Below are 27000 nucleotides of genomic sequence, written 5' to 3' on the forward strand. Positions count from 1 at the left end.
CTGCCTTTCAAACCCTCAAAAACATAGCCTACCTATATACATATACTTGTCTTGACTGCAGTTACAAAGAGGGGCAGATTATTGATTAATAAAGACTTATTTTTGCATGGTTCCTTGCACAATATGTTATGACCTCAAACACCTTTACCATAGTGCAGTAACTAACACATTTTGATGTTTGCATAACCAGCTTCATCTGATGTAGTAAACTTGCTCGGTAGCGCACCTGGTACAGCACTGCACTTGTAGATGCAAGCTGAAATGGCACAGTTGCTTCGGCAAAATGCGGCAAATGTCTTGTGTTTGCTTTTGGTCACACTAATGATTAGGTCTAGGGTTGGGTTTAATGTAGGTGGGATGTTATTTTCAAACGCGATAGAGTAGTAATGTTTTAGCTCATAAATGTTTTAGACATTTCATTTCCAAACTGCTGCGATAGTCTTGCTCTCTAGATTTTTTAAAGTGGCTTATATTTTTGTCTTTTAATATGTTTGTTTTATTGTTTCTCATTACAAAAGGGAATGCTCTGCGCTGTAACTATGACTTGATTTGACTCAAAACGACCTTGTTATGAGTGCAAAAATCAAAAATGTAGAAAACATTGCTAAGCAGTCAAACATTTAAAGTTTGTTAGATAATTTTTTGGTTGTTGTTAAAAAATAGATTATTGCATTCAAGATTGCAATTAAAAATGTCTTCTTTTTTTAGCTTTTGAGTAGCTGAAAGATTGAATCCAGGAAGTGTAGAGGTCCAGGAAGGTTTTTTTTTTTGCATGTTTTTGTTAAATAGGCCCTGTAGTATGTTTGAATAATGAATCTCCAACAGTCCCTTCATATTAAAAGACAGAGTTTTATAATCTACAGTTCCACATCGTATCAGTTGGATAATATCATGTGTGTAAATTGTGTGGGTTTGTGCATTAAACATCATGAGTAGAGATTTCCATTTCTATTAGAAAGTTGTGAATGACGCAACATTTTAATATATTACTTTACCAAAGGCTATTACGATGAATGTCTACAACATTCAACAATTAAACAGTAATTGTGGTTCAGGAGTGAGAGATATTTGCTTGGTATTTACAATTCAATATTGCAATTCTTAGTTTTTCAATAAACACTTTATAGCATCTATGTCTGGCTATACATATGTACTCAGCAAAGTTACATGAAATCTAGTGTACATACAAACCATTTTTGAATGTATCTAAATGTAATATCCTGTTAACGTAGAGACAATACTTTTATGGCCAGTGAAATCAAGTTCAATAAAATCCTTGCATTGATGCAATAAAATAAGCAAACAAAAATATAGCAGTACACCTTTCTCTAAAAATACCCCTTCAGTACTTTTAGTAAGTGTTTACATGATGATATGAGAAGTGATATGCTTCTCAACTGATTTTGCTACTATATCTGATTGCACAGTTACTTTTATTTGTTTAATTATTTATTTATTTAGTCATTTAGCAGACGCTTTTATCCAAAGCGACTTACGAATGAGGACAACAGAAGCAATCAATTGTGGTATTAAAACAACTAAAAACAGATCCAAAACTAAAAGATAAATCTTTATAAATACTACCTATACACATTTTAAAAAGAAAGAAATTAAGTAAAAATGACAAATGCATACAAAATTTCAAAACTTAACATTTAAATGAAAAACAAAAAAATAAAGCTACAATTCAAAATATTAAAGAACAAAAGATATGAGTATAATAATGATTCTAACATAACACTAAGCCAAACACCAAAAAAAAAAACAATTATATGTACAACCACACACACATATACAGGTGCATCTTAAAAAAATAGAATATTGTGAAAAAGTTTTTTTGGTAATTTATTTCTAAAGGGGGAAACTTTCATATTTTCTAGATTCATTACATGTAAAGTAAAACCTTTCTTAAGCTTTTTTGTTTTAATTTTGATGATTAGACCTTACAGCTCATGAAAGTCAAAAATCCAGTATCTCAAGATCAATCAAAAAGAAAAAAAGGATTTGTAAAGCAGAGAAGTTCAAGTTATGTAAAGGTATGTTCATTTCTGCACTCGATACTTGGTCGGGGCTCATGTAGCACAAACTCCAGCATCAGTGAGGAACGGCGTGGAAGCGATCAGGCTGTGGCTCTGCTGAGGCACTATTGAGTCTTCAGCTCGTCTGGATTGTTGGATTGACTGTTTCTCATCTTTCTCTTGAAAATATCCCATAGATTCCATATGGGGTTCAGGTCAGGCATGTTGACCAATCAAGCACTGTAATATCATGGTCAGCAAAGCACTTGGAAGTGGTTTTGGCAGTGTGGGCAGGTGCTAAAGTCCTGCTGGAAAATGAAATCTGCATCTCCATAAAGCTTGTCAGCAGATGGAAGCATAAAGTGCTCCAAAATCTCCTGGTAGACGGCTGCATTGATGTCAGACTTGATAAAACACAGTGGACCAACACCAGCAGACGTCACGGCACCCCAAATCATCACTGACTTCAGAAACTTCACACTGGACTTCAAGCAGCTTTGATTCTGTGCCTCTCCAGTCTTCCTCCAGACTCCAGACATTGATTTACAAATTAAATGCAAAATTTTAATTTATCTGAAAAGAGGACTTTGGAGCACTGAGCAACAGTCCAGTTCTTTTTCTCCACAGCCCAGGTAAGATGCTTCTGACGTTGTCTCTGGTTCAGAAGTGGCTTGGTAGCCCTTTTCCTGAAGACATCTGAGCGTGGTGACTCTTGATGCACTGACTTTTACTTTACTTTACTTACTTTTGTCATTTAGCAGACGCTTTTGTCCAAAGCGACTTACAAATAAGAAAAAGTAACTAAAACTAAAAGTTACAACTCTATAAATACTATATACCCACATTTAAGAAAATAAAAAATTAAATAAAATTGACACATGCATATAACAACATTTCAATAATAAATATATAAATGAATAATTATGCACTGGCTCCAGCTTCAGTCCACTCCTTGTGAAGCTCTCTCAAGTGTTTGAATCAGCTTTGCTTGACAGTATTCTCAAGCTTGCGGTCATCCCTGTTGCTTGTGCACCTTTTCCTACCCAATTTCTTCCTTCCAGTCAACTTTGCATTTAATATGCTTTGATACAGCACTCTGTGAACAGCCACAGCTTTCAGTAATGACCCTCTGTGACTTACCCTCTTTGTGGAGGGCGTCAATGTTCGTCTTCTGGATCATTGCCAAGTCAGCAGTCTTCCCCATTATTGTGGTTTCAAAAACAAGAGATACCCAGAATTTATACTGTAGAGATGGTCATTAATTGAAACTCAAATGTAAATATTTTAATATTTTGAGATACTGGATTTTTGACTTTCATGAGCTGCAAGCTCTAATCATCAAAATTAAAACAAAAAACTAAAAAATAACACTGAGCCAAACACACATACTGAAAACAACAACTTACTTACACATAGTAAGAAATGGTTATAAAAACTGAAACAGAAGTGAAACAAGTAGGAAAGAGGAGAAATAAAAGCGATACTTATATCCTTTGCTGGTGTCCCAGGCCGGTAGAGTCGATGGTCTTTACACTCTTCGGTCTTCACACGAGGAGGACTTCACACGACCGCTGCCGCGCTAAACTACGCTTTTTTTATACCCATCTAACAAAATACTAATTGAATTGAATACTAATTGACACACTTTCCTTATTTTTCCACAATAAATGGCCAAGCAAGCGCAGACACTGACAAGATACGCGAGACAGAACGAGACCAGAACTTATGATATCTTAAAAATATCCAAAGGTTTGCAGAGAGCTGTCAACAAAGCTTTGTTATAAAAAGATAGTTGATTCAGGACAGTAAAGGGGAGGATTTGACATTTAACAGGATAATTAACCTTTAGGAGGTCATTACAGAGGAATAAAAGACTCATTTTGCTGGAAATGTCAATGGTATAACATTTGCAGCAAAGAAGCAAGCTCTAATGACCGAGACCTTATCCAAAGAGAAGTATTCTTTCTCCAGTAACACTTTCACTCGCTCTAATTATCAGCCCCTTAACTTCTTCCTTTCCTTCAGATTTTTCCCCATTATTTACTTTTTCTCACTTAGGCTTTGTTCTAACAAACTGCCAGTTTTTGTTATTTTTCTCTCCTTACGTCGGTGTCTTTGACATGAAAGTAAATCGCAATTACTAATTTTAAACTTTCTGAACGTGATGTGTTTGAAAAGTGCTCAATACCACAATGCGCCAGTCACTTGATGTCCAATGTACAATCTGGAACCTGAAGCAAAGCCAGTTGAGGACCACCGTGTCCTATAGAAAATATAATGAAAACATGAGGTTTCTCAGAACCTATTCTAGACTTTCCAATGAACTGTCACTGCCTTGTGTTGATGCATAACTCGAGTTTGTTGTGTTTGAGCCTTCAGTGGTTTGTGGTTTCTTTGGCTAAAACACTTTAACCCTCTGGTATTCCTGTTCTTTGTGGTAAAAATGACCAGAGACAATAATCATATAATAATTGTATTTTTATTAAATTAATGTACTGTAACTCATTTGAATAATATTAAATATATAATATTTTGTGTTTTGAGAGATTTCAGGGTATCCACCTTATTCTTCAGGTAGAAATGGGCGTGGCCATAATTTGTCAAATTTACGGGTCTTGCTTCAGGTCTCATTGCTTCCAGCTATTTTTAGCAAAACCGTTCGTTTTGCAGCTTGTCACTGCAAATTGGTGTGCCTTACCGTATTATTTTAGTGTATTATCTTAATGAATGGTTTGTAATGCATTTACTGCACGTTGTATTCTTCTCGTTGTTTCCTTACAGCGGCTTACTAAGGCGTTTAGGAATAAGGTGGATACAAAATAATAACTTTTTAATTATGAACCAAAATAGAAATATTAGAAAAAGCACTTCAATATTATTTTCAATTAAAATAAACGTAAAGCAAGGTATTTACAATGAAAAGCGTAAGCATAAGTAATATGGTGTATTCCCCAGTAACAATTATTATTATTTTTATAAATTTAGACATCATCAAAGATTTTTGTCAGACTGTTTGTTAGAAATTGCATTTTGCAAACAATCCTGTTTTCGTTAGTTCGGACTTGGGAAATGGCGTTTATAGCATAAACATTTAAGTAAAGATATGATTAATATATGTCAGAATTACTGCATAATTGTAAAGTCATCATTACTGCTAGCTATTATCGTTAGCATTAGCTTCATTTAAATGTTGAAAACATAGGCTACACATTACATCTGAACATTGAATACAAACTGCTTTAAACAGAAACACGATTAATAACAGTGTGTGTATGAAAATATAAACTTGCTTTGGCATTAAGCACTCATATTTATGCCTGAACACACTTGAGCTCTTCTGAAGTCTTTGGCTCTTGGCAGTGTACAGCGATAAGCTGTTTTATTTAATTATTTTTCCAACGGCTCGAGGACAACGAACTCTAGAAGCGGGGCTAAACTGTCAATAATTCCCCAACAGCCAATCAGCTCAATTTACTAATCCTTTTCAAACAATTATGGCCATACCTGTCCTGAACATCATGTAGAAAAATAAGAGAGAAAGCATTTTATTACACATAATTTAACATTACTGTTTATTTATTTATTTTTATTATTATTATTTTATTTCCATAAATTCTCAAAAATGTGCTCTGTGTTAGCAGTTCATTTGTACGCTCATGCTGGGTATGTGTGACAGTTCAGCCTATAGGAGGCTAATTGGCTAATGGCATTTAACACACTGTTCAGAATGAGCTAATGAATTCACTGTGGGATACCGAAACACAAAAATAGCAGTTGCATGCTGGGAGTAACCCCTATTGGGCTGACATACCCTCTACCACCAATCAACAAAGAGGGACATGGTATAACGGTTAACCACTTCCCTTGTATCTTTCCTTTTTGGACAAATTATTTTATAAATATTTACAAAATCAGTGCATCCGAAATCTACTGCATACTGGGTAGCAAATTTTACATTTGCCTTACTTTTATATTAATTATTTTATATTAATTCATTTAGCAGAGGCTTTTATCCTAAGTGACTTACAATTGAACATTGAGGATTCATCATAAAGACTCAAGACGCAAATAAACACAGAAAGTGCTCGTGATACAAAGTTTCAGACATTGTTCAGATTAGTTCAAGTTAGACAGGGAGGGATTATATTAGGATGCAATCAAATGTTGATTTAAGAGACGAGTTTTCAGCTGTTGCTTGAAAATGGTCAGGGATTGAGCATTCCTCGTGGGGCTGGGAAGATCATTGCACCGGCCATGAACGGTGAAAGAAGATATTCTGGAAAGTGATTTTGTGACTCTGTGATGGTACCACGAGGTGTCAGGGATTTGGGTTTGAGTCCCATCTGGGTTGTGTTGGAAGCACTACTCATAGTACACAAATTCAATGGTAATTCAAAATCAATTTATAGTGAATACCAAGCCTTCAAGAGACCCAGTGGCCGAATAATGGATAAGACAGGGGTGTCCAAACTCAGTCCTATGCCACTGTCCTGCAAAGTTTGGCTCCAACTTGCCTCAACACACCTGCCTGGACATGTCCAGTATGCCTTGTAAGACTGCAGGACAGTGGCGCTCCAGGACCAGTTTTGAACATCCCTGGGATTAGGCATCAGCCTCCAGAGCTGGGGATTGTGGGTTTGAATCCCACCTGGGTTGTGTTTGCAGTACTGCAAAAATTATACAGTTTGTTTACACAAACAAACAAAAACCTTACGCCTGTGTTACCATCTAAAATAATAGCAAATATAAAGCATGCACAAGGTCCAGTGGCCTAATGGATAGGGCATCGGCCTGTAGAGCTGGGGATTGTGGGTTTGAGTCCCACTTGGGCTGTGTCTGCAAAAATTCTAGTTTGTTTACAAAACAACAACAACAACAACAAAAAACCCTTACAATGTGTGCTGTGTTGCTACAAAAAGCCAATAGCAAATATAACACATGCAAGTAGCCCAGTGGCCTAGTGGATAAGATATCAGCAGGATTGTGGGTTCAAGTCCTACCTGGGTCATGTGTGAAATTCTATGGTAAGTTGTTTATGAAAACCTTAAAATATGCTTTGTGTTTCTACAAAAAGCCAAACTCAATTAATAGCAAATGCAACCATTCAAGAGGCCTAATGTATAAGGCATCAGACGCTAGGGTTTTGGGTTTGAGTCCTACATGGGTCGTGTTTGAAGGGACAACTTTAAGTTGGTGGTGCAAAAATGTCTGAGGTAAAAGCAGCACATTATGAAAAAAATACATAGCTCTGCTTAGTATTTCAGGGAAAGGAAATTCAGGCAAGATCTAACAGATCTGTGGAAAGTTCAGCTGCATAGAAGCTTCAGTATTTAGCGCGGAATAATGTGTGTTTTCATCCCTGTTGTTGCCCTGATATCAAGTAGGTAATATAAAAAAATAATCTACTTGTCATTAACCAATTTAAGCACTCACTCACTCACTTTAATTTGGATTTACGCTGCAATCGTTAAAATGCATGTTCTATTGTATGAGTGTGAGTAAGCATGGAAATTTAGACACTACATCAGCTACAATGCCTGGAATAAGGTCTGTGTTTAACACAAGCTCAGTATATTTTTACGTTTTATTCTACAACATACAATATATCCACAAGTGTCTAAATGGAACTACAGATGTTGTCTGGGACATTAAACGTCATTGCATCGAACAGATAAACTCATCTACTCACTAGTCACTGTAATAGCCTCGTTGTGTTTATAATCGTGCTTCTGCAAACTGTTTTAACATTCAGGGAAAATGTTTTTAAATAAAAACTGAATAAGCTTAATGGTGGTGACGTTGAAGTTACGCGACCGCGGTGTAGTTCGTTTAGACTACGTTTAGCTTTTAACTTCAGCCGATTGTATTTATGCTTCAAAATTGTGTTCATTTGTGAAGACTATCATGATGAATATGTTTAAGAATCATAAACTTTTGGTCACAGACCTTATTTTCAGCAATAATCCAAAAGCCAATGGGAAAATCCTAATACTGTAAAATCTCTCATTCTCAACATTAGTGTCATCCAGTCATCTAGTGTGCAGATGTCTTTCCTGCTAGTCTTGTAGGAAGAACTGAAACATATTCATAATTTACTCATGGTTTGGCACTAAAACGAAGACACTTCCGCTTTTACAGGATCCTGGAGGTGTTACTGTGGCGATGGTCTGTGTGGAGGTGCTGTATGAGGAAGAACAATACACATAGAAGTGTGACGTAGTTCAACTTTAAAGATCCCTGTCCTTTTTATTCATGCACTGAGCAGCACTTGAATGCAAGACATAAAGATGTCCTTCAGCTAATTGCACTTCATATAGTTTTAAACTAAAATATATCTTCAATTAACTTAATTGCGTGCAATGATGTATTAAGCATTATATTCAATTTACACGTTTGTATATTCTTTAAAAGCAATATTATTCCAGTAATAAATACCTTTTTTAAAAGCATCCATTAAAAAGGTCAATGCAACTCCAATTTTCATGCTTCAAAAAGTGCAAAGGACATTGTAAAAGCAATCCGTATGAATCAAGCGATTTAATCCATGTCCATGTCCATGTATGGTGAACAGATCTCGGTACACAATACCAGTTTTATCCTTTTAACATGCAGTACATTATAACAGTATGACTGAAGAGTGCTGTGTGTATGTTTGTGTGCTGTACTTAAGCATGCTCTTCCTCTTTCCTTTCACCACAATATGTGAATTAATACAAGAAGCATTAAACATTAAAACTGAGTGATAAGAACACATCCTGACATATATTTCTGCGTGTACAGATACAGACGCAGATGAAATATTTACCGCTTTCCTCACTCTGAGGCACTCCAGCAGGAACAACACTTCCCGGTAAACACATATAACCACAACAGTTTACTGTTTTCTTACTGAATTATTGAATGTAACATCAAAGCAGATTTCTCTTCTGTGCATGCCTGACATTTTATTTGAAGTTCATTTTTGAGAGTATTTGTATTAGGTTTATATGGTTTTTGAATGGTATTAACAAGCTGCCAACACTTTCAGACTTTTCACATTAAAACATGGCGGTCCAGAAAAGATGAAAACGGTTGAAAATGTTCTGATTCTTAATATTATTGTTCTTTATAGTTGTGTACTTATATATAAACTCACAATTTTGAAAGGAATAGTCTGAATTGTGAGATAAAATGTTGTTGTAGAAACAATCTTGATGCAGTTCACAGTTCTGACTTTTTTTCCCTCACACTTTTTTAGAGGAACACCTACAATTCAGACTTTTTTTTCTTTAGTTTTTTCTTTAGTGTGTTTTGTACACTGATAAAAAATGATTTTGTGGTGAAGTAAATACTACATAAAAACAAATGTAATTTCTACATGAAATAATTTAGTTCAGGCAAGAATTAAACAAATAAAGCAAATTCTATATTAGTACTCAATTCAAGCTTGTAGAAATTAAAGTTTGAACTTATAAGTGTATTTTTACTTGGAATTGTTTATGTTTACAAGGATTCTTTAAGTAAGTTATGATCCCGTTTTTCATGAATAATTAAAAATGTTATTTACACTGTTTTATGGTTGCTTTTTTTTTGTTAGGTTTAGTAGCTTACTGTTTTGTGATCTGGAGTTAATTTTCTACTCAAAATGACCCAACACTGGTTGTTACCGTCATTGTGTGTGGTGTACCAAGTATTGAGGTATCTGTGTTCATTTGGGTAATAATTATATTGAGTGGAGATATTATCTTAAAAGGAAAGCAAACTGTCTGCTTGCTTACTTACATGTTTGAGAATAAACCACATGCTTTATTAGCATGCTTTTTCCAGTGCTACATTGTTTGAGTAATTGTACACACCATGATTGAGTGAGAAATACCAATGGGATTTGCAGATTAAACTTAAAAAAAAATTAAGTAGAAATTACTCTGGCCATGTTAAATGTACTTCCTTTGCTAAGTAGATTTAACTTAATTCAATACTTAAATTTTACTTAAAATATATGTGTGCAAAAACTTGCAAAAGAAAAATTAGAAATATTACTTATTGTTTTTTTTTTCAGTGCAGTAAATTACTGTTTTTTTAACAGCACTTTTTTTTTACAATGTAAGCATTACTTAAGTAAACTTTACAAACAAAGAGTCAATAAAATTTACTGGGAATTCCCAAGTAAACGTAACTTAAAAACTTCTATTTAAAGCTACTAATAATTATGTTTAGGCTTTTACTTGGCATTTTTTTGTAAATTAACTAGCCTTTTCTGAGTGAAACTTGTTTCCAAGATTTTTTCAAGTAAATCCTACTCCGATTTTTTTTCAGTGTAATTCTGAAAAGAAAAGTCAGAATTTTGAGAAAAAAGTTTGAACTGAGATATAAACTCAGACTTGTGAGGAAATAAGTTAGAATTGTGAGACTAAAAATAAAGACTAAAATACCTTTTTTACATTTTTATTTTATTGCAAGACTTTTTTTCTCAGAATTACAAGTTTATAAAGTATCTAGAAATAATGACTTTGTATCCCACAATTCTGAGATGAAAAATCTAAATTTTGAGACATAAACTTGAAATTGCGAGAAAAAAAAAAAATTTAGATAAAAAGTTGCAATTACGATTTAAAATGTTTTCATTCTTTGCTGGAAACAAACTTGTCACAGTTCTCACAATTCAGATTTTTTTCGAACAATTCTTAGTTCATAATGTATCTTGCAATTCTGAGAAGAAAAAAGTCCAAATTGTGAGCTGAAAAGAAACATTTAAATTTTTTAAATTATTATTTCAAGATACAAATAAAAATATACTGTAATTAAATAAAATATAAACAAATTCCATTTTTCTATTTCACAATTCAGACTTTGTTTCTCAGTTTATTCAGTATCTAGAGATTATGAGTTTATATCTTGCAATTCTGAGAAGAAAAAAGTCCAAATTGTGAGAATCTCATATAATTATGAGACAGAAGTCTGAATTGTGAGACATAAATTCAGAACTGCAAGTAAAATGTCAGAATTGTGAGATTTCATGCTGTGGTGGAAATAAGCTTCTATATGTATTCTCTTCAAGTGCTTATTGAAACTTGCTTCACAGTGACTGAGGCTGTCTGAGAGGAAATGTATTCCTGACCTCCACAGGGGCCCGTCAGGCAGCGTTTGGACCCGAGAGGATCCTGTCAGCAGAAAGAGCTCCACGGGGTTGGAGGTCAACAGGAGTGACAAGCATGTCTCGCTGAGAGGCATTCTGGGACATTTGCCCTTCTGCAGAGAGAGAAAGAACCCCTGTCGCCGCTGTGGGCAGATACACACATCTCAGTCACAACACCAATAAAGGTCTCCTTGTCATCTTCATTCCCCCCAAAACAGCACACATATAGACAAAGAAGTACATGTTTATGCACAAATCCTATCTGTGACACTCCACCCATTTCTTGAAGCGTCTTGGAGACGCTGCCACAGTTCTTCTGGATTTAGTCTCAGTTTGTTCAGTTTCTTCATGTGACTCCAGACAGGATGATGATCAGATCAGATCTCTGTGTGGAGCAAACACAAATCTCACTGGATTATTACAATTAATGCAAAAATGAATGTTTGGAAATATAAACTGATATTTCCTACTGACACACTTCAGCAAAAGATAGAAATTACTGACTTAAAACCATTTTTGTTGGTACTTGTGGCATATGATTTTTGCACAGTACTGTATATGCATAATTTAATAAAGTTAATCACATTTCGTCTCGACAGTTCAAAAACAGCTTACGTTGTGCTTATTAGAGTAATATGTTTTACTAAACTGAATCACTTTACGCATCTTTTTTAGCTTGTTGATATAGTTTCCCAAGACTTATTTATTCTCATTGAGCTACCTTACAAGTTTCATAATGTCTGTGAAATTACAACTGACACTAAAATAGACAAATATCTGATTGGTTTCATGAAAGAGGGCAGCAGAATACACAAGGAGCTTGTTCTCATTAATAAGGGTTATTTCAGGTGGAAATGTCACGCCGTGGATCTCAGTCATGCATCACAGATTTTCTTTTCCTCTCCCGTCGATCATGCTGACAGCATTTTTATTGTTTTAATTTTTTTCTATAAAATTTACAATTCCATGCGTCTGTCTGTCTCAACATCAACTGACAGAATATCAAGCCCCACAGAAACACAAACATTTACCAGAAACTCAAACGAACAAAGATACTCTTATTGTGTGACACCAATTTTGTATTGTAACGAGCATTTCTTTTTCTACATTGTATTTGTAGCAAGAAACATTTATTTATTAGCTATGACATTTATTCAGAAGTTCTTTATCGTAAAAAAAGGAAAAGTGTAGTAAAATAAAACAAGATCTTTTTTAATAGTATGAATTAATAACTGAAGTTAAGGCATCCTTTCTGTCAATCCGTCTTATAAAAAAACATACAGCATGCATAACTTAACTAAAACTGGTGTAATGAGACTCATATGAATAAAAACGAAAAATAACACACTAATACTAAATTGCAGACACAATATTAAAGAAATGACAGCGCAAATAATTACAAATACAGCTGCAAGGGTCTTTTCATATACATTTCACTGTCAATGTATCTCTCCAAGATACTTTGAAGGACCTATCAGAGAGGTAAGACTCAAACCACTGGAGTGCGGTTCCTGAGATGCCTTTTCTCAATAGAGTTGACAGGAGGATCTGATGGTTGACCGTATCAAAATCAGCAGACAGATTCAGCAATAAATGTATCTAATTTTATTAACCAATGTCAACCTTTGCTGATCCAGTTCAACCAAACTAATAAGCAAAAATGACTTTAGATAAACTAACAATTGTGCTTCATTGTTTTTTTAATTGCTGAAGAGTGTTGAACCTTCTTCTGCTGCGTTCTACTTTACTACTCTTCCTTCAGCCTGAGGTTTATTCATTACACTTTTTGGTGTGAAAGGGCTTTTATATTTGCTATAATTAGACCTTCTTTTATTAAAAAAAAATAAAGCCCTGCTCATATTTAAAAAGTAACGCAAAAGTAACGTAACACATTACTTTCCATAAAAAGTAGCCAACGTAATTAGTTACTTTTTAACAGAGTAACGCAATATTGTAATGCATTACTGTATTTTTTATTTAATAACATTTTAACGCTACGCACTCCATCCCAGCAGGGGGTTCTGTGAGAGTGAGTGCCCGCCGCCATCAAACATCGCAGAAGAACTAAGGATGCTGATAGTCCAACACACCTGAGCCTGAACAGAAACATGTCAGAGACGCAGCGCTGAGTTGTTTTATGTTATCATGTGTCAGAGGTGATGTGCGACGAAGCGAAGATGAGCGAGACCGGGACCGGAGCGGAGACGAGCCGGGGCAGAAAGCCGCGGAGGTCGGTGTGTGTGTATGACCGCAGACCGGAGAGCAGCGCCGCGCCGCCGCGGACCATCGACATCTCAGAGGCGGACTACAGCGGCTTCCTGCGGGCTCTGAGACAGGTAACACCGGGGTGAAATAATAACATCTCCGCGCTAAACCTGGCTGCGGCCTCAGCCTTCAGTCACAGCTAAATAGCTCACCTATGAGAAAGTGTTTTTATGAGGGAGGGAGGGGAAGTTTTTTTTTTAATAGTGTTTACTCTTTACTTCAAAAACTGTCTAAAAAGGGTAATATTTGAGGTTTGAGATGAGGGAATGGAATATTTAGTATTTTAGGTCAGCATCAGCCAATATAGTCCTATATAGCACTTCATCTGATTTTGACCAAATATATGCAATCTTGATTTTAGTAAAATGTTGCAACAATGTTTTTTTTTTTTTTTTTTTTTGGTGACAAATTACAGTTTTGGACATATAAGAATAAAAAAAACTAAAAGTAATAAAAATATTAAAAAAATGCCTTAAAGTAACTATAAATGAGCATGCAAAACAAATATGTTTAACAGCAAGGGCCTCCGATCCCTTACCTGTGTGAGTCTCTGCAGGTAACACCGCCCCTGTTTACCGGGGTACAATAACATCTCTATGTTCAACCTGGAGAACAGTTCAGTCCAGCTGTGTCATGGGTTTATCTTAATTTTAGGAGTTTTCACTGTCGACAAACGAGACTTTTGTGATCAGCACGACGGACCGAGGAGAGATCGACGCAGAACTTTACAGTAAGCGCTCAAAAATATTAAATATGGCATTTATTTACTAGTCTGTTTTCATCAATTTTTAGTAATTTTTATTGTGATTTAAAACTGTAAAATATTTGAACTGATTAATGTATCTATGTTCTGTATTTCATTTAATTTGAAAAATGTATAGTAGTGCTCCTTTTTTTTTTACAGTAGGAGCTCTGAATTTTTTTTTTAAATTTAGTATTATATTTATTTACTCATTTTCATTTTGTTTTTGTTTTGATATTTTTTATTTCAAAACAAAAAATAATATATATTTAAAAAAAGTACATGTATGTTAATTTTGTTATTTTTAAATATAAATAAAATATGAATCAGTTTTATTTAAAAAGCAAAACTGTTAAATTTTATTGAAAAAGTTAAAAAATATTGACGCATTTTGTTGTTGTCAGTTATGCATATGAAAATGTAAAAAAATAGTAAATGTGAATAATATACTATAAAAGCTCTAAAAGTTGCACATGAATTATTTTAAAAAAATTAAATATTAAATTTACTTAATTTTGTTTACAGTTTTTCAATCTATTTTTAAATATTTAATATATTTATATTTTAGAAATTTTATATTTCAAAGTAAATAAAATATTTATCATTTATTTACATATGTCAGTTTTTTTGTTTACAGTTTTTAAATATATTAAATGATTTTAAAACTGAAAATTAAATTGTATTTGAGGTTTTATACTGTAAATAGTAACTTGAAATCATTATTGACAGTTTTGCCTGGTAGTATGAGGAGTAAAGGTAGTTTTCAGTCTCGTCACTCTTCAGAAGGATGTAATTGATGCACTGATGTGGATTTGTGTGTTTTGATGCTACAGAGGAGCTGGTTGATGGGAAAACCTTGCACCTGTTGGAGTCTGCGGATCAGAAGCTGAATGTGGCGACTGAAGAGCGGATTGAGTTTCTGCCGCACTATCATACCCTGGTGCAGTGTGGCATGTACGAATACTACGCCAGCGAAGGACAGAAGGCGCTGCGTAAGTTTGCACGCTCCCCTCTGCCAGTCTGCCGTACTTGAACACGCTGCCAGTTTGATGAACTCTTTCTCTTTCTGTTGTGTTGCAGCCTATGCCTTCGCTGAGCTCATTGATAACGCGCTGTCAGCCACAGCAAAAAACACAGGAATCAGGAGAATTGAAATCAGATTGGTGAGAATTTAACCTGGTCTTTATTACAAACCCTTGTTAACTGTCTCAGTGTCATTGTTTTACATTGTCTTACATTGACAGTGTGACTGCAGATGTCCAGTACCGTGTAATCAAAAATACCGTACTGTGAAATATTACAATTTAAAATACGTTTCTATTGTAAAATGTGATCAAAGCTGAATTTTCAGTCTTCAGTGTCACATGATCCTTCAGAAATCATTCTAATATGCTGATTTAAGAAACATTTCTTTAAAAAAATATACCAAACAAACAAAAAAAACAACAGTTTTTGCTGCATAATATTTTTTGTGGAAACCAGGATACATCTTTTCTGGATTTTGTTTTCTGAATAACAAGAATAGCGTTTATTTGAAATAGAAAACTTTTGCAAGATTATAAATGTCTTTACTGTAACTATTGATCAATTTTATGCGTCATTGTTGAGTTTAAGTAATAATTTCTATAAAAAAGAAAAGTACTGATCCCAAACGTTTGCGTGGTAGTTAGTGTACATAGCATATTAGGGCTGTTAATTAATTCATTAATACAAACGAAACATTACAGACGGAAGGTATGAGGCATTTAAATGTTAGATGCTCTATGCCTTGTTTATTGCACTCTTAAGTTAAAAAGCATAATTTTTAAGTTTATATCATGTTAGCCAAATGACAATTTGACCAAAAAATATTAATCAATCTTTTATTTTATTTTTTTTTGATAGGCAGCCCTACAACAAGCATATATTATTAGGCTATTATATGTCCATATATTATTTATATGTCTATAGCATATAAATATTGGGGTGAATTAGGTCATATTTAATTAGATTGAACTATTTTTGTAGTTTTATGAGCTAGTTATATACAAAATGATAATTTCCCTTTGACATGTTTTCATTGAGCTCATGCATTAAGAAGCAATGCGTTCTCTTTTTTTGCAAGGGATACTTGCCGTGTTTAGATTTTGGCCAAATCAATGATCGTGATTTAAGAGCAGGAGTGTGTTTATGATGTCTAAAATGTTATTTGTCTAGTTAGCTCATGGTTTGATGCTATTGCATGCATTTTCCTTTTGCAATATTGTCTGAAAATATCACACATTTTATAGTCATCTGAGAAACATAACGAAAATAAATTAATTCAGTGCATTGTTATGGGCAAGCAGTAGTTTTTTTTGACACTTATTGCACAGTGACCGAATATTAGTGTCCCTGAACCGGCGGTTTTGTTCTCTCTCCGTGTTTTTCAGCTGTTTGATGAGTCTCAGGGAGGACCTGCTGTTGTGGTGATGGATAACGGATGTGGAATGACATCTAAACAGCTGAACAACTGGGCCGTTTACCGTCTATCCAAGTTCATACGAGAAAACGGCATGAAGAGGTGTGCTCTTCAGAAAACATGTGCTTTTTCTTCCCTGGGTTATTTGATTATGAAATTAGCCACTTAAATGCATAATTCTGGTCATGCAATGAAGATCAAGAGTCAAAAATAGTGCTGTCAAACGATTAATCGCATCCAATATAAGTGTTGTTTTGTTTTTTACGTAATATATGCATGTGTGCTTTATATATTTATCATGTAAATATAAGTACACATACATGCATGTATAGATTTCAGAAAAATGTTATGCTTGTATATTAAATTTATTTATAATGTAAATATTTTCCAAGTATATACTGAATGTGTGTGTATTTACATATGCATAATAAATATACACAGAACACAAACATATATTATGCAAACAAAAACTTTTATTTTGAATGCGATTAATCGTTTGACAGCACTAGTCCAAATTGTGGAATGATATCTAGCTGAACTGTACTGATTGTCTGATGCCTATATAAATGGTCTTATGGAGCTTGCCTTGATAAAACCGTCAGCTGTTTTCCTCTTCTTTGTTGTTGACGCAGTGAAGAAACCGGTTATGTGCGGCCGGATCCAGTTCCACGCAGTCTGAACAGTGACATCTCGTATTTTGGAGTCGGAGGCAAACAGGCTGTGTTTTACATCGGCCAGTCTGTCAGAGTATGTTTGCACGCAGTTTGTTCATTTTATACATTTGTAACGCATCTATTGCATTCATTTGTGTTACTTTTAATTATTTATTATTATTATTATTTAGCAGAAGCTTTTATCCAAAGCGACTTACAAATGAGGACAACAGAAGCAATCAATTGTAGTATTAAAACAACTAAAAACAGATCCAAAACTAAAAGCTAAAACTTTATAAATACTATCTATACACATTTTAAAAATAAAGAAATTAAATAATGACAAATGCATACAACAAAATTTCAAAACTTAACATTTAAATGAAAAACAAAAAATAAAGCTAAAAACAAAAATATTAAAGAACAAAAGATATGAGTATAATAATGATTCTAACATAACACTAAGCCAAACACCAAAAAAAACAACTATATATATATATATATATGTACAACCACACACACACATATATACACATTTATAAATTCAATATGCATATATGTAGATATCATTTCATTTCCATTTAGTTTGTTGAAGTATTAAAATAACTCAAATAAAACTAAAACTTAATAAAATACCTATACAGACATAATAAATTCATACATTATTTAACGAAAATTTAAATGGATAACAAATACAAATCACGACAGTATAGTTTATCAGTAATCCTAAGAAATAACACTGAGCCAAACACACATGCTAAAAACAACAGCTTACTTACACATAGTAAGAAATGGTTATAAAAACTGAAACAGAAGTGAAACAAGTAGGAAAGAGGAGAAATAAAAGCGATACTTATATCCTTTGCTGGTGTCCCAGGCCGGTGGAGTCGTACGGTAGAGTCGATGGTCTTTACACTCTTCGGTCATCACACGAGGAGGACTTCACACGACCGCTGCCGCGGTAAACTACGCTTTTTTTATACCCATCTAACAAAATACTAATTGAACTTAGCTGGACACACTTTCCTTTTTTTTTCACTACAAATGGCCAAGCATGCACAGACACTGACAAGATACTCGAGACAGAACGAGACCAAACGCCATATCAGCACGTCTCCACACAGTAAACAAAACTGTTTTAATTAAAGCAGAAGTGCTTTCTTCTAACCCAGATTAATATGCAGAGACGACTAGTGAGTAAAAACTGTAAACGCTTACTTTTCAGAGCATTGATTAACTGCATGCATATGGATTTACTTTTACAATGTCTTTTTGCATTTTTGGTGCTTGATAATTTTGATTGCACAGACTTTCGATGCATAAAAATGATGAGAGAATTTTAAAAATATCTTTGTGTTCTTGAAGAGCCTTATGGGTTTCAAGGAGGCCTAAATGTATCTGGATTTAAGACTCTGTAGATAGTTATATTGGAAAACAACATAGAAATTGTGTGAAAATTAACCTTAGAAATCCTACTGTATTGTATTTGATACACAAATTGTCCAAATGATCAACATGATCAAAACTTTGCTGAAAAACCTTTTGTACACAATCTACTACATGCCCTCTGTCATCTGAATATTGATAGTTTATATATTTTAACATGTAAATGGTTGCATGGACAGTCATTTCTCATTCACAAACAGAACAGAAAGTCTTAAATACATAAGGTTCTGGCATAAAATTTCTGCAAAAACTGAATATCTTTCAAAATATTTCTATGTTGGTTTCCAATACAAATATCGAAATAGTCTTAAATTCAGATACAAGTACTTGAAATACAAGATGAAGATAAAGTCTTGTTTTCATAAGAAGTGAACAAAGTTAAGTGAGTTTATGCTTAAAACAAGAGAAAACATTTGTCAATGAGGTCTTTTCAAAGCCCTTTGGCAGATATTTGTTCTGGTTTTAATCATAAACTCATTTCATTTTCACAGCATTTCTGCAGCGTGGTCTAAAGGGGCAGTAAAAGTTATATGTAAAATTAATTTAATAAGTAATGGAGATCTGTTGTAAGTTGCTAATAGAACTAATTTTACATTTATTGACGGATTATGTTCCAGTTAATTTGGTTCTTACATTTTCTTTTACTTGGTCTTAAAAAGGTCTTTAAAAACTCTTAAATTGACCTTCATAAAACCTGCTGAAACCCTGTTGTGATTGAACTATTCTTTTAATTCAATGTGTGTTTCAGATGATCAGTAAACCTGCAGGCTCTCCAGATGTTCATGAATTTATCATGTCTAAAGATGACTTTGAGCGCAAGGAGATGAACAAGGAAGAAATTTACTCTGGCTTCATTAGAAACAGGAAGGTGAGGGGAATTCAGTTCATCTCATGTCACTAGCTACGTTTACATGGACACTTTTTGCTTCCATCAGAATTAATTCATTCTGATGGAAGAATTCATACTGATTTTTTTTAAGAATAGAATTAGAATAGAGAGTGCTAGAGTTAGATGGTCAAATAAAGATGGAAGAGATGTGTTTTTAGCCGATTCTTGAAGATTGTTAAGGACTCAGCTGCTTGGATTGAGTTGTGCAGGTCATTCCACCAGGAGGGAACAGTTAATGTAAAAGTCTGTGAAAGTGATTTTCTGCCTCTTAAACAAGGACTAGTGGGACATTGTCCTGCTCCACTTCACAGACGCTGAGTGAAAGCAGAATTTTAGAATGACTGGACACTCATTTATGACACTTTATTCACCATAGAGCAGCTCGTTCTGTGTGTCATGTGTAATTAAGCTATTTTTATACAGTATTTTCCAGTTTCGGTTTTCAATCCGATCGAAATTTGAATCCGATCTGCCCAATTCAATCTGATTGACATGGTTACATGTGACTTTTTTTTATTCCGATTGTGCTTCTAGTCCTATTACGATCGTATTATTAGGGTCCATGTAAACGCAGCTATTGTTGGCCCATGTATATTGTTTTTAAATGTCTATGTGTGTGTTTTCTTTTGCAGCCTGGCGATTACTCGCACGTGAATGAAAGCGAGGAGCAGTTTCTGCGGGCCATTGTGGTTGAAGAAGAAGGAAAGGAGAGTTTTACTGCCGTTGTCATCACTCGAGTCCAACAGGAGCACGTCACCTTCCTAAAAAAAAGTTTCAATCTGTGGACCAGAGAGTTGGCGTACGTCTCAAATAAACATGCATGAACTCCTCCCTTAGATCAGGCCAATTTTTTTTTTTTTAATGTTTTATTTATTTATTTTTATTCTAGTTTTTGCATGAGAGTTCTTGCTGAAAATGTTAAGAGTTCTATTAGTAGGAGTAGAATTGAATTTGTTAGGAAATGGTGGTTAACCTTTTTGTCTCCCATTGTTCACAATGATATTTAAAGGCTTGCCAACCTTAGTTTTGTTTTCATTAATATTTTGGCAGGATCTGTGAATAGATTAATTAATGAAGAAACAAACTCATCTTGTACCTTATATCTTGAGGGCGAGTTCATTTTCATTTTGAGGTGAACTAGTCCTTTAAGGCCAGCTATGTGCCATTTAATGCTGTTTGTATAATTTCAGGCATACTTACCATTACTATATACATGGAGTGGATGGAAACGACCAGAAAAATATGAGAACAAATGACCATGTCTCCAACATTGACATTCAGGTACAGACGCATATGTATTTGTGCCACTAAATGCATTGATCATTCAGTTTTTAAGTATCCTTGTTTTCTCTGAAACTCTTTCTCAGATCAGTTTGATCCAGCGCTCTCCTCGAATCCCCCGTGTGATGAATCTGAGGGAGTTGGATAATGACATGCAGACTCTGTATATCAACTCTAGTTTTTCTACTTTTGAGTTCAAAGCCACCGGCACTGAAGATTCCTTAGTGGAGGGATTGATCCGTTATCACCCGTTCCTCTACGATCGAGAAACATACCCAGTGGATCCCTTTGCATTAGGTATATTCCACACTGATGGCAGTCACGAGAAAGATGCTCTAATGATATCTGACTCCAGTTTGACTGCTGAAATAGTGTGCATCTACAGATATTTTTTCTTTATAGGCCTGTGTGTTTGTGTTTTAGGTCCTTCAGAGGATGAGGATGAAGATTGTGTAATTTTGAACTCTGAAGCTCGGGGCAAGCGGCCGATCTTTGAGTGCTTCTGGAATGGGCGGCTCATTCCCTACACCACTGTCTCAGAGTAACTTTCCCATTCTTAATTCTCAAAGTCCTTTGTGGTTAATATGCATCTTTCTTCTTTTTTTTTTGAGCATTTCAATGAGCTTTTCATTATCTGATGGTTACATTTAGATTTTTAAATTTCCTTCAATACCTTTAATCCTTATGGGTGTTTCATAATTTTTGACTCAGCAACTAAGAGAAATGCCAGTGAAAAACAAGAGGTGATTTGTACAGTATATATATAAATTTTAATATTACACAAAGATAATGAAAGTAAGCACAAAATGCAGTTTATAAATGATGATTTAATTTAAGGGAAAAAAGCTGTCCAAACCTACCTGGCCCTACGTGAAAAATTAACTGCCCCCTCCTGTTAAATCGTGAAAGAACTGTGATTAAACGCATTATTTTAGAAAGCTGATTTAAATTTCACTAGTCACCCCCAGGCCTGATTACTGCCAGACCTGTTGAATCAAGAAATCACTTAAATAGAACCTGTCTGACAAAGTGAACCATGCTTAAAGAGCAACACACCATGCCGCGATCTAAAGAAATTCAAGAACAGATGAGAAACAAAAGATCTGACATGTATCAGTCTGGAAAGGGTTATAAAACCATTTCTAAGGCTTTGGGACTCCAGCAAACCACGGTCAGAGCCATTATCCACAAATGGAGAAAACTTGGAACAGTGGTGAACCTTCCCAGGAGTGGCCGGCCTACCAAAATTACTCCAAGAGCGCAACGACGACTCATCCAGGAGGTCATAAAAGAACCCAGAACAACATCTAAAGAACTGCAGGCCTCACCTGCCTCAGTTAAGGTCAGTGTTCATGATTCTACAATAAGAAAGAGATGGGGCAAAAACGGCATCCATGGGAGAGTTCAAAGGCAAAAGCCACTGCTGACCAAAAAAAAACAAAGGCTCGTCTCACATTTGCCAAAAAATATCTTGATTATCCCCAAGACTTTTGGGCAAATATTCTGTGGACTGATGAGACAAAAGTTGATATTTTTGGAAGGTGTGTGTCCCGTTACATCTGGCGTAAAACTAACACAGCATTTCATAAAAAGATCATACCAACAGTCAAACATGGTGGTGGTAGTGTGATGGTCTGGGGCTGCTTTGCAGCTTCAGGACCTGGACGACTTGCTATAACTGATGGAACTATGAATTCTGCACTCTATCAAAAAATCCTGAAGGAGAATGTCTGGCCATCAGTTTGTGACCTCAAGCTCAAGCACACTTGGGTTATGCAGCAGGACATTGATCCCAAACACACCAGCAAGTCCATCTCTGAATGGCTCAAGAAAAACAAAATGAAGGTTTTGGAGTGGCCAAGTCAAAACATTTGGGTTTGACATCAAAAGATGAATATCAGACAAGAGATTTACATGCCGGCTTTTATTTACAGGTATTTACATCTGGATCTGACAGACAAATTAGATGATGTCACCTTTTGTTTGAACCCACCCATTTTTCATGGGAGCAAAAGTATTGGAACATGTGACTGACAGGTGTATTTTGTTGCCCAGGTGTGTCCTATTAATTGATTATTCAAACGATAATTAGCACTGAATGTCTACGCTCAGTGTCAGATTTGGGTTTTGCCTGTTCAAATTTCATTTATAGTTAAGAGGTGTAACCAACATGAAAACCAGAGAGCTGTCTATGGGTGAAAAACAAGCAATTGTGAAGCTGAGAGAAGGAAAATCAATCAGAGCCATTGCACACACATTGGCCATAGCCATTTCAACCATTTGGAATGTCCTGAAGAAGAAAGAAGCCACTGGTGTACTAAGTAACAGACATCGAACAGATAGACCAAGGAAAACAACTGCAGTTGATGACAGAAACATTGTGAGAGCTGTCAGGAAAGACCCTAAAACCACTGTAAGTGACATCAGCAACAACCTCCAGAGGGCAGGAGTGAAGGTATCACAATCTACTGTTTGCAGAAGACTTCATGAACAAAAGTACAGAGGCTACACCAGAAGATGCAAACCACTCATTAGCAAGAAGAATAGGAAGGCCAGGCTGGAATTTGCCATAAAGTACAGAGATGAGCCTAAAACATTCTGGGACAAAGTTTTATGGACTGATGAGACCAAGATTAACCTTTGCTAAAGTTTGGAGAAAGAAAGGATCTGCTCATGATCCCAAACATACAAGCTCTTCTGTGAAACACAGTGGAGGTAATGTCATGGCTTGGGCTTGCATGGCTTCTTCTGGGACTGGCTCATTAATCTTCATTGATGATGTAACACATGATGGCAGCAGCAAAATGAACTCAGAAGTCTACAGAAACATTTTGTCTGCCAATTTAAAGAAAGATGCAAACAAACTGATTGGGAGATCCTTCATCATGCAGCAAGATAATGATCCAAAACATAGTGCCAAAACAACAAAGGAGTTCATCAGGGGCAAGAAGTAGAAGGTTTTAGACGGGCCAAGTCAATCTCCAGACTTAAACCCTATAGAGCATGCCTTTTACCTGCTAAAGAGGAGACTGAAGGGGGTTACCCCCCAAAACAAAGAACAACTGAAAGAGGCTGAAAGCCTGGAAAAGCATCACAAAAGAAGAATGCAAAAGTTTGGTGATGTCAATGGGTCACAGACTTGCAGTTATTGAAAGCAAAGGATTTCCAACTAAATATTAAGTCTTTTTCACTTTATGTTAATTCTATCTGTTCCAATATTTTTGCTCTTTCTACTGAAACTTCTATTGTAAGTGCCTCACTGTAATAAAATTTTTGTATGACATAACACAATCATTTGAATATTTTTGTTTTCACTTTTGCATAAACTGGATGGTAATGTGTGTATGTGTGTGTTAGGTTCGAGTGGTGTGCAAGGCCTAAGAAAGCAGGTGCAGTGCCGTTGGAGTGTTATAACCGGATTTCAGGTGTTCTCTTTGCCAACGACCAATTCCAAGTCAGTACCAACAAACTTACCTTCATGGACCTGGAGCTTCGACTCCGTGACAACAACACCATTTTTACCAGAGTGCACAATGGCCAGGTACAGAAACACACACCTGAACTCTGAAAGACACGTTTAACACTGCTTACATGCACGTGATTGAAGGCCCAGTTCACACAGTCTGTGCTGTTTTATCCAGGAGCTGCGAGTGAAGATTGAGAGGGAGTTTACAAACTGGTTAAAAGAATGTCACGAGCGCTTCGATAAGCAGGTATGTGCAATGCATGTGTGGTATGCAAACACAGGCGTTACTGCAGTATCAGTGCATTGTAAGTGCTTAATGCGTGCTTTTGCATGCATAAATATTAAGGGCCAGATTTACTAAACAGGGCAAATTAGCGTTAAAGCACAATTCCATAAAAACGCCGATGGGAGGGGAACATTCTGCATGTAATTTACTGACAATGCGCACATCAAAGAACACAGACGCAACCAGATCATTTCCATAATGACCAGCACAATCTAGAGCAGTGCAAATTACTGCCTGCTTTAAGACATGCCTTTTTTGGGCGTTGAATAATGGTGCAAATACCAGTGAATTGACGAGCACAAATCTTAGTAAATCGTTGCACGATTCATTTAAATACTTTCCTCCCATAAATTTACAGATTAAAAGGGAAGCTCCTACAAATGCATATTCAATAAGCTTAGTCGCAAAAATAACTGTCCACGCCTTTTCAGCACTAATATCCCACTGTGTGTCTTTAGTAAATCCTGACAGTAGTTTTTTTTACGCCAAATGAGGGTTTGCGCTGGCGCAAGCTGATAGTAAATCAGGCGCTAAATATTTGGTGAGGAAAATCCCCCAAATCAAAGGCATTGCATTTATTTTTTGACAGATGAAAGCGTTAAATACTAAACAATTAAAATAAAATGGCTTAATAGAAGTTTTTTTTTTTAAATGGTTATTATTATCATACTAAACACAAGCCTATCACTGGCCTACAGTCCACAGCAAACTATTTTGTTACTGTGTTGCCAATAAATACAAGCACCAAAATTTTGAAGCTTCCATAGTTATAATAAAATCGAATTTTATTCACTCACGTTATTATTATATCACGCTATTCTGGTTAAACATAAAGATGGAAACAACTGATTTTTTTTGATGTTGTCATATTTGCAGGTGATGTTTCAGGGATTTCTGGGCTCGATGACACGTACAGATGTCGCCACCAAACGGCTTCAGTCACCCTGGGCTCAATTCAGCACCATTAAGTGGGACGGCAAGACTTACAAGAAAGGACAATGTGTAAGATCGAGTAGTTTTCATATTTTCACGTGTAGTCACAGACAACACCAGTTTACAGGAGTTGTAGAAAATAACTGATTACTTTTGCATAGTAACTGAATGTGAATTATTGAAAGACAATTATTGTAAACAAAATAAAGCTAAACATTCTGTAAGTGTGGTGATTCCACAGTATTTCCCAGGTGTTGAGAAGCGTCATAAAAGACTGTATACATGTGTAATTAGGATCTTTAGTTGTGTCAAGAAAGTCTATAACATGAAAATGTGTATATGATTTAGGCCATTTATTAAATTATGAATCATAGGTTGTAATTCTAGTCATCTCAGATTTTGTCTTTCACATCTTTAGGTGAAGTCAGTGAAAACAAACCCTGTCTTTGTTGGCTCTATAGTTAAGTTCTTGCTCTACGGAGAGTATGAAGGAGACGTGTATGCCACCGGAGGATATGTCCAGATTGCACTGGTGAGGATAATTCAGCTCACTCATCCATTTACACTGAATGAATGCAGTGCGGTTATGTGTTTTTCCTCTGCCTCTGAGTGTGGTCGAAAGTAGGGATGCACCCATATGTACATTTTGGCCGATAACGATAACCGATATTTTTATAAATATATTTGAAAACTGATAACCGATATGTTGACCAAGACATCTAAATCTAAATTTTTATATAATCTTTAAAGGGTTAATTCACCCAAAAACGAAAATTAGCCTGTGTTTTACTCACCCTCGAGGCATCCTAGGTGTATATGACTTTCTTCTTTCAGACGAATCCAATCAGAGTTATATTAAAAATTGTCCTGGCCCTTCTAAGCTCTATCATTGTAGTTGGCGGGTGTTTCTGTTCAACAGTCCACAAGACGTCAAATAAAGCGAGCGCATTGATAATAAAACATGCCTCACACGGCTCCGGGGCGTGAATAAAGGCCTCCTGTAGCGAATCCATGTGTTTTTGTAAGAAAAATATCCATATTTCAAACTTAATAAACACATCCAGAGCCGGCGCCAGGTCACCTCCGTCGGGGGGGGCATTTAAATTTCTAGGGGGGGCACAAATCACGCAGTCACGATGTCTCAACCGTGTCTTATGTGCCCGCGAGTGCCCCCCCTTGGCGCCTGTTCTCTAACTGAACTAAATGATTTTTATTACTATTAAAAATCAAAACGACTTTGGGGGGGCGGTGCCGCGGTGAGCAAGTGGCATAACCAGTGTTACGCCTTCACTCCGTTAACACCGTCAATCGTAGCAACCCTACAGCAGTGTTCTCATTGTAATTTTATATAGCCTATATGACATACCCTGCATATGTTGCACTTAACTGTATTTTCCTTTTTGAAGTGATTCCAAACATATTTCAAGTAATTCAAAACCATCGTGGCGAATAGTTCGCTTCTACAG

The 27000-nt window shown here is 35.5% G+C and overlaps 1 protein-coding gene across 1 annotated transcript in view; it reads left to right on the forward strand.

Moving 5' to 3' along the window:
• Positions 1 to 13164: 13164 nt before the first annotated feature.
• The window catches only part of LOC306874864 (structural maintenance of chromosomes flexible hinge domain-containing protein 1-like), a 46239-nt gene continuing 32403 nt past the window's right edge, over positions 13165 to 27000 (forward strand). The window contains exons 1-15 of the mRNA XM_079425148.1: positions 13165 to 13469; positions 14053 to 14128; positions 14974 to 15132; positions 15221 to 15303; positions 16552 to 16682; positions 17213 to 17327; positions 19428 to 19547; positions 20201 to 20367; positions 20759 to 20849; positions 20936 to 21146; positions 21273 to 21390; positions 24207 to 24390; positions 24491 to 24562; positions 25478 to 25603; positions 25953 to 26066. Coding sequence (XP_079281274.1) covers positions 13293 to 13469; positions 14053 to 14128; positions 14974 to 15132; positions 15221 to 15303; positions 16552 to 16682; positions 17213 to 17327; positions 19428 to 19547; positions 20201 to 20367; positions 20759 to 20849; positions 20936 to 21146; positions 21273 to 21390; positions 24207 to 24390; positions 24491 to 24562; positions 25478 to 25603; positions 25953 to 26066 — 1944 coding nt within the window. The 5' untranslated portion in view covers positions 13165 to 13292. The remainder of the gene's footprint in view (positions 13470 to 14052; positions 14129 to 14973; positions 15133 to 15220; positions 15304 to 16551; positions 16683 to 17212; positions 17328 to 19427; positions 19548 to 20200; positions 20368 to 20758; positions 20850 to 20935; positions 21147 to 21272; positions 21391 to 24206; positions 24391 to 24490; positions 24563 to 25477; positions 25604 to 25952; positions 26067 to 27000) is intronic.

Source organism: Barbus barbus (genome assembly GCF_936440315.1).
Source record: "Barbus barbus genome assembly, chromosome: 1".
Classification (NCBI taxonomy): Eukaryota; Metazoa; Chordata; class Actinopteri; order Cypriniformes; family Cyprinidae; genus Barbus; species Barbus barbus.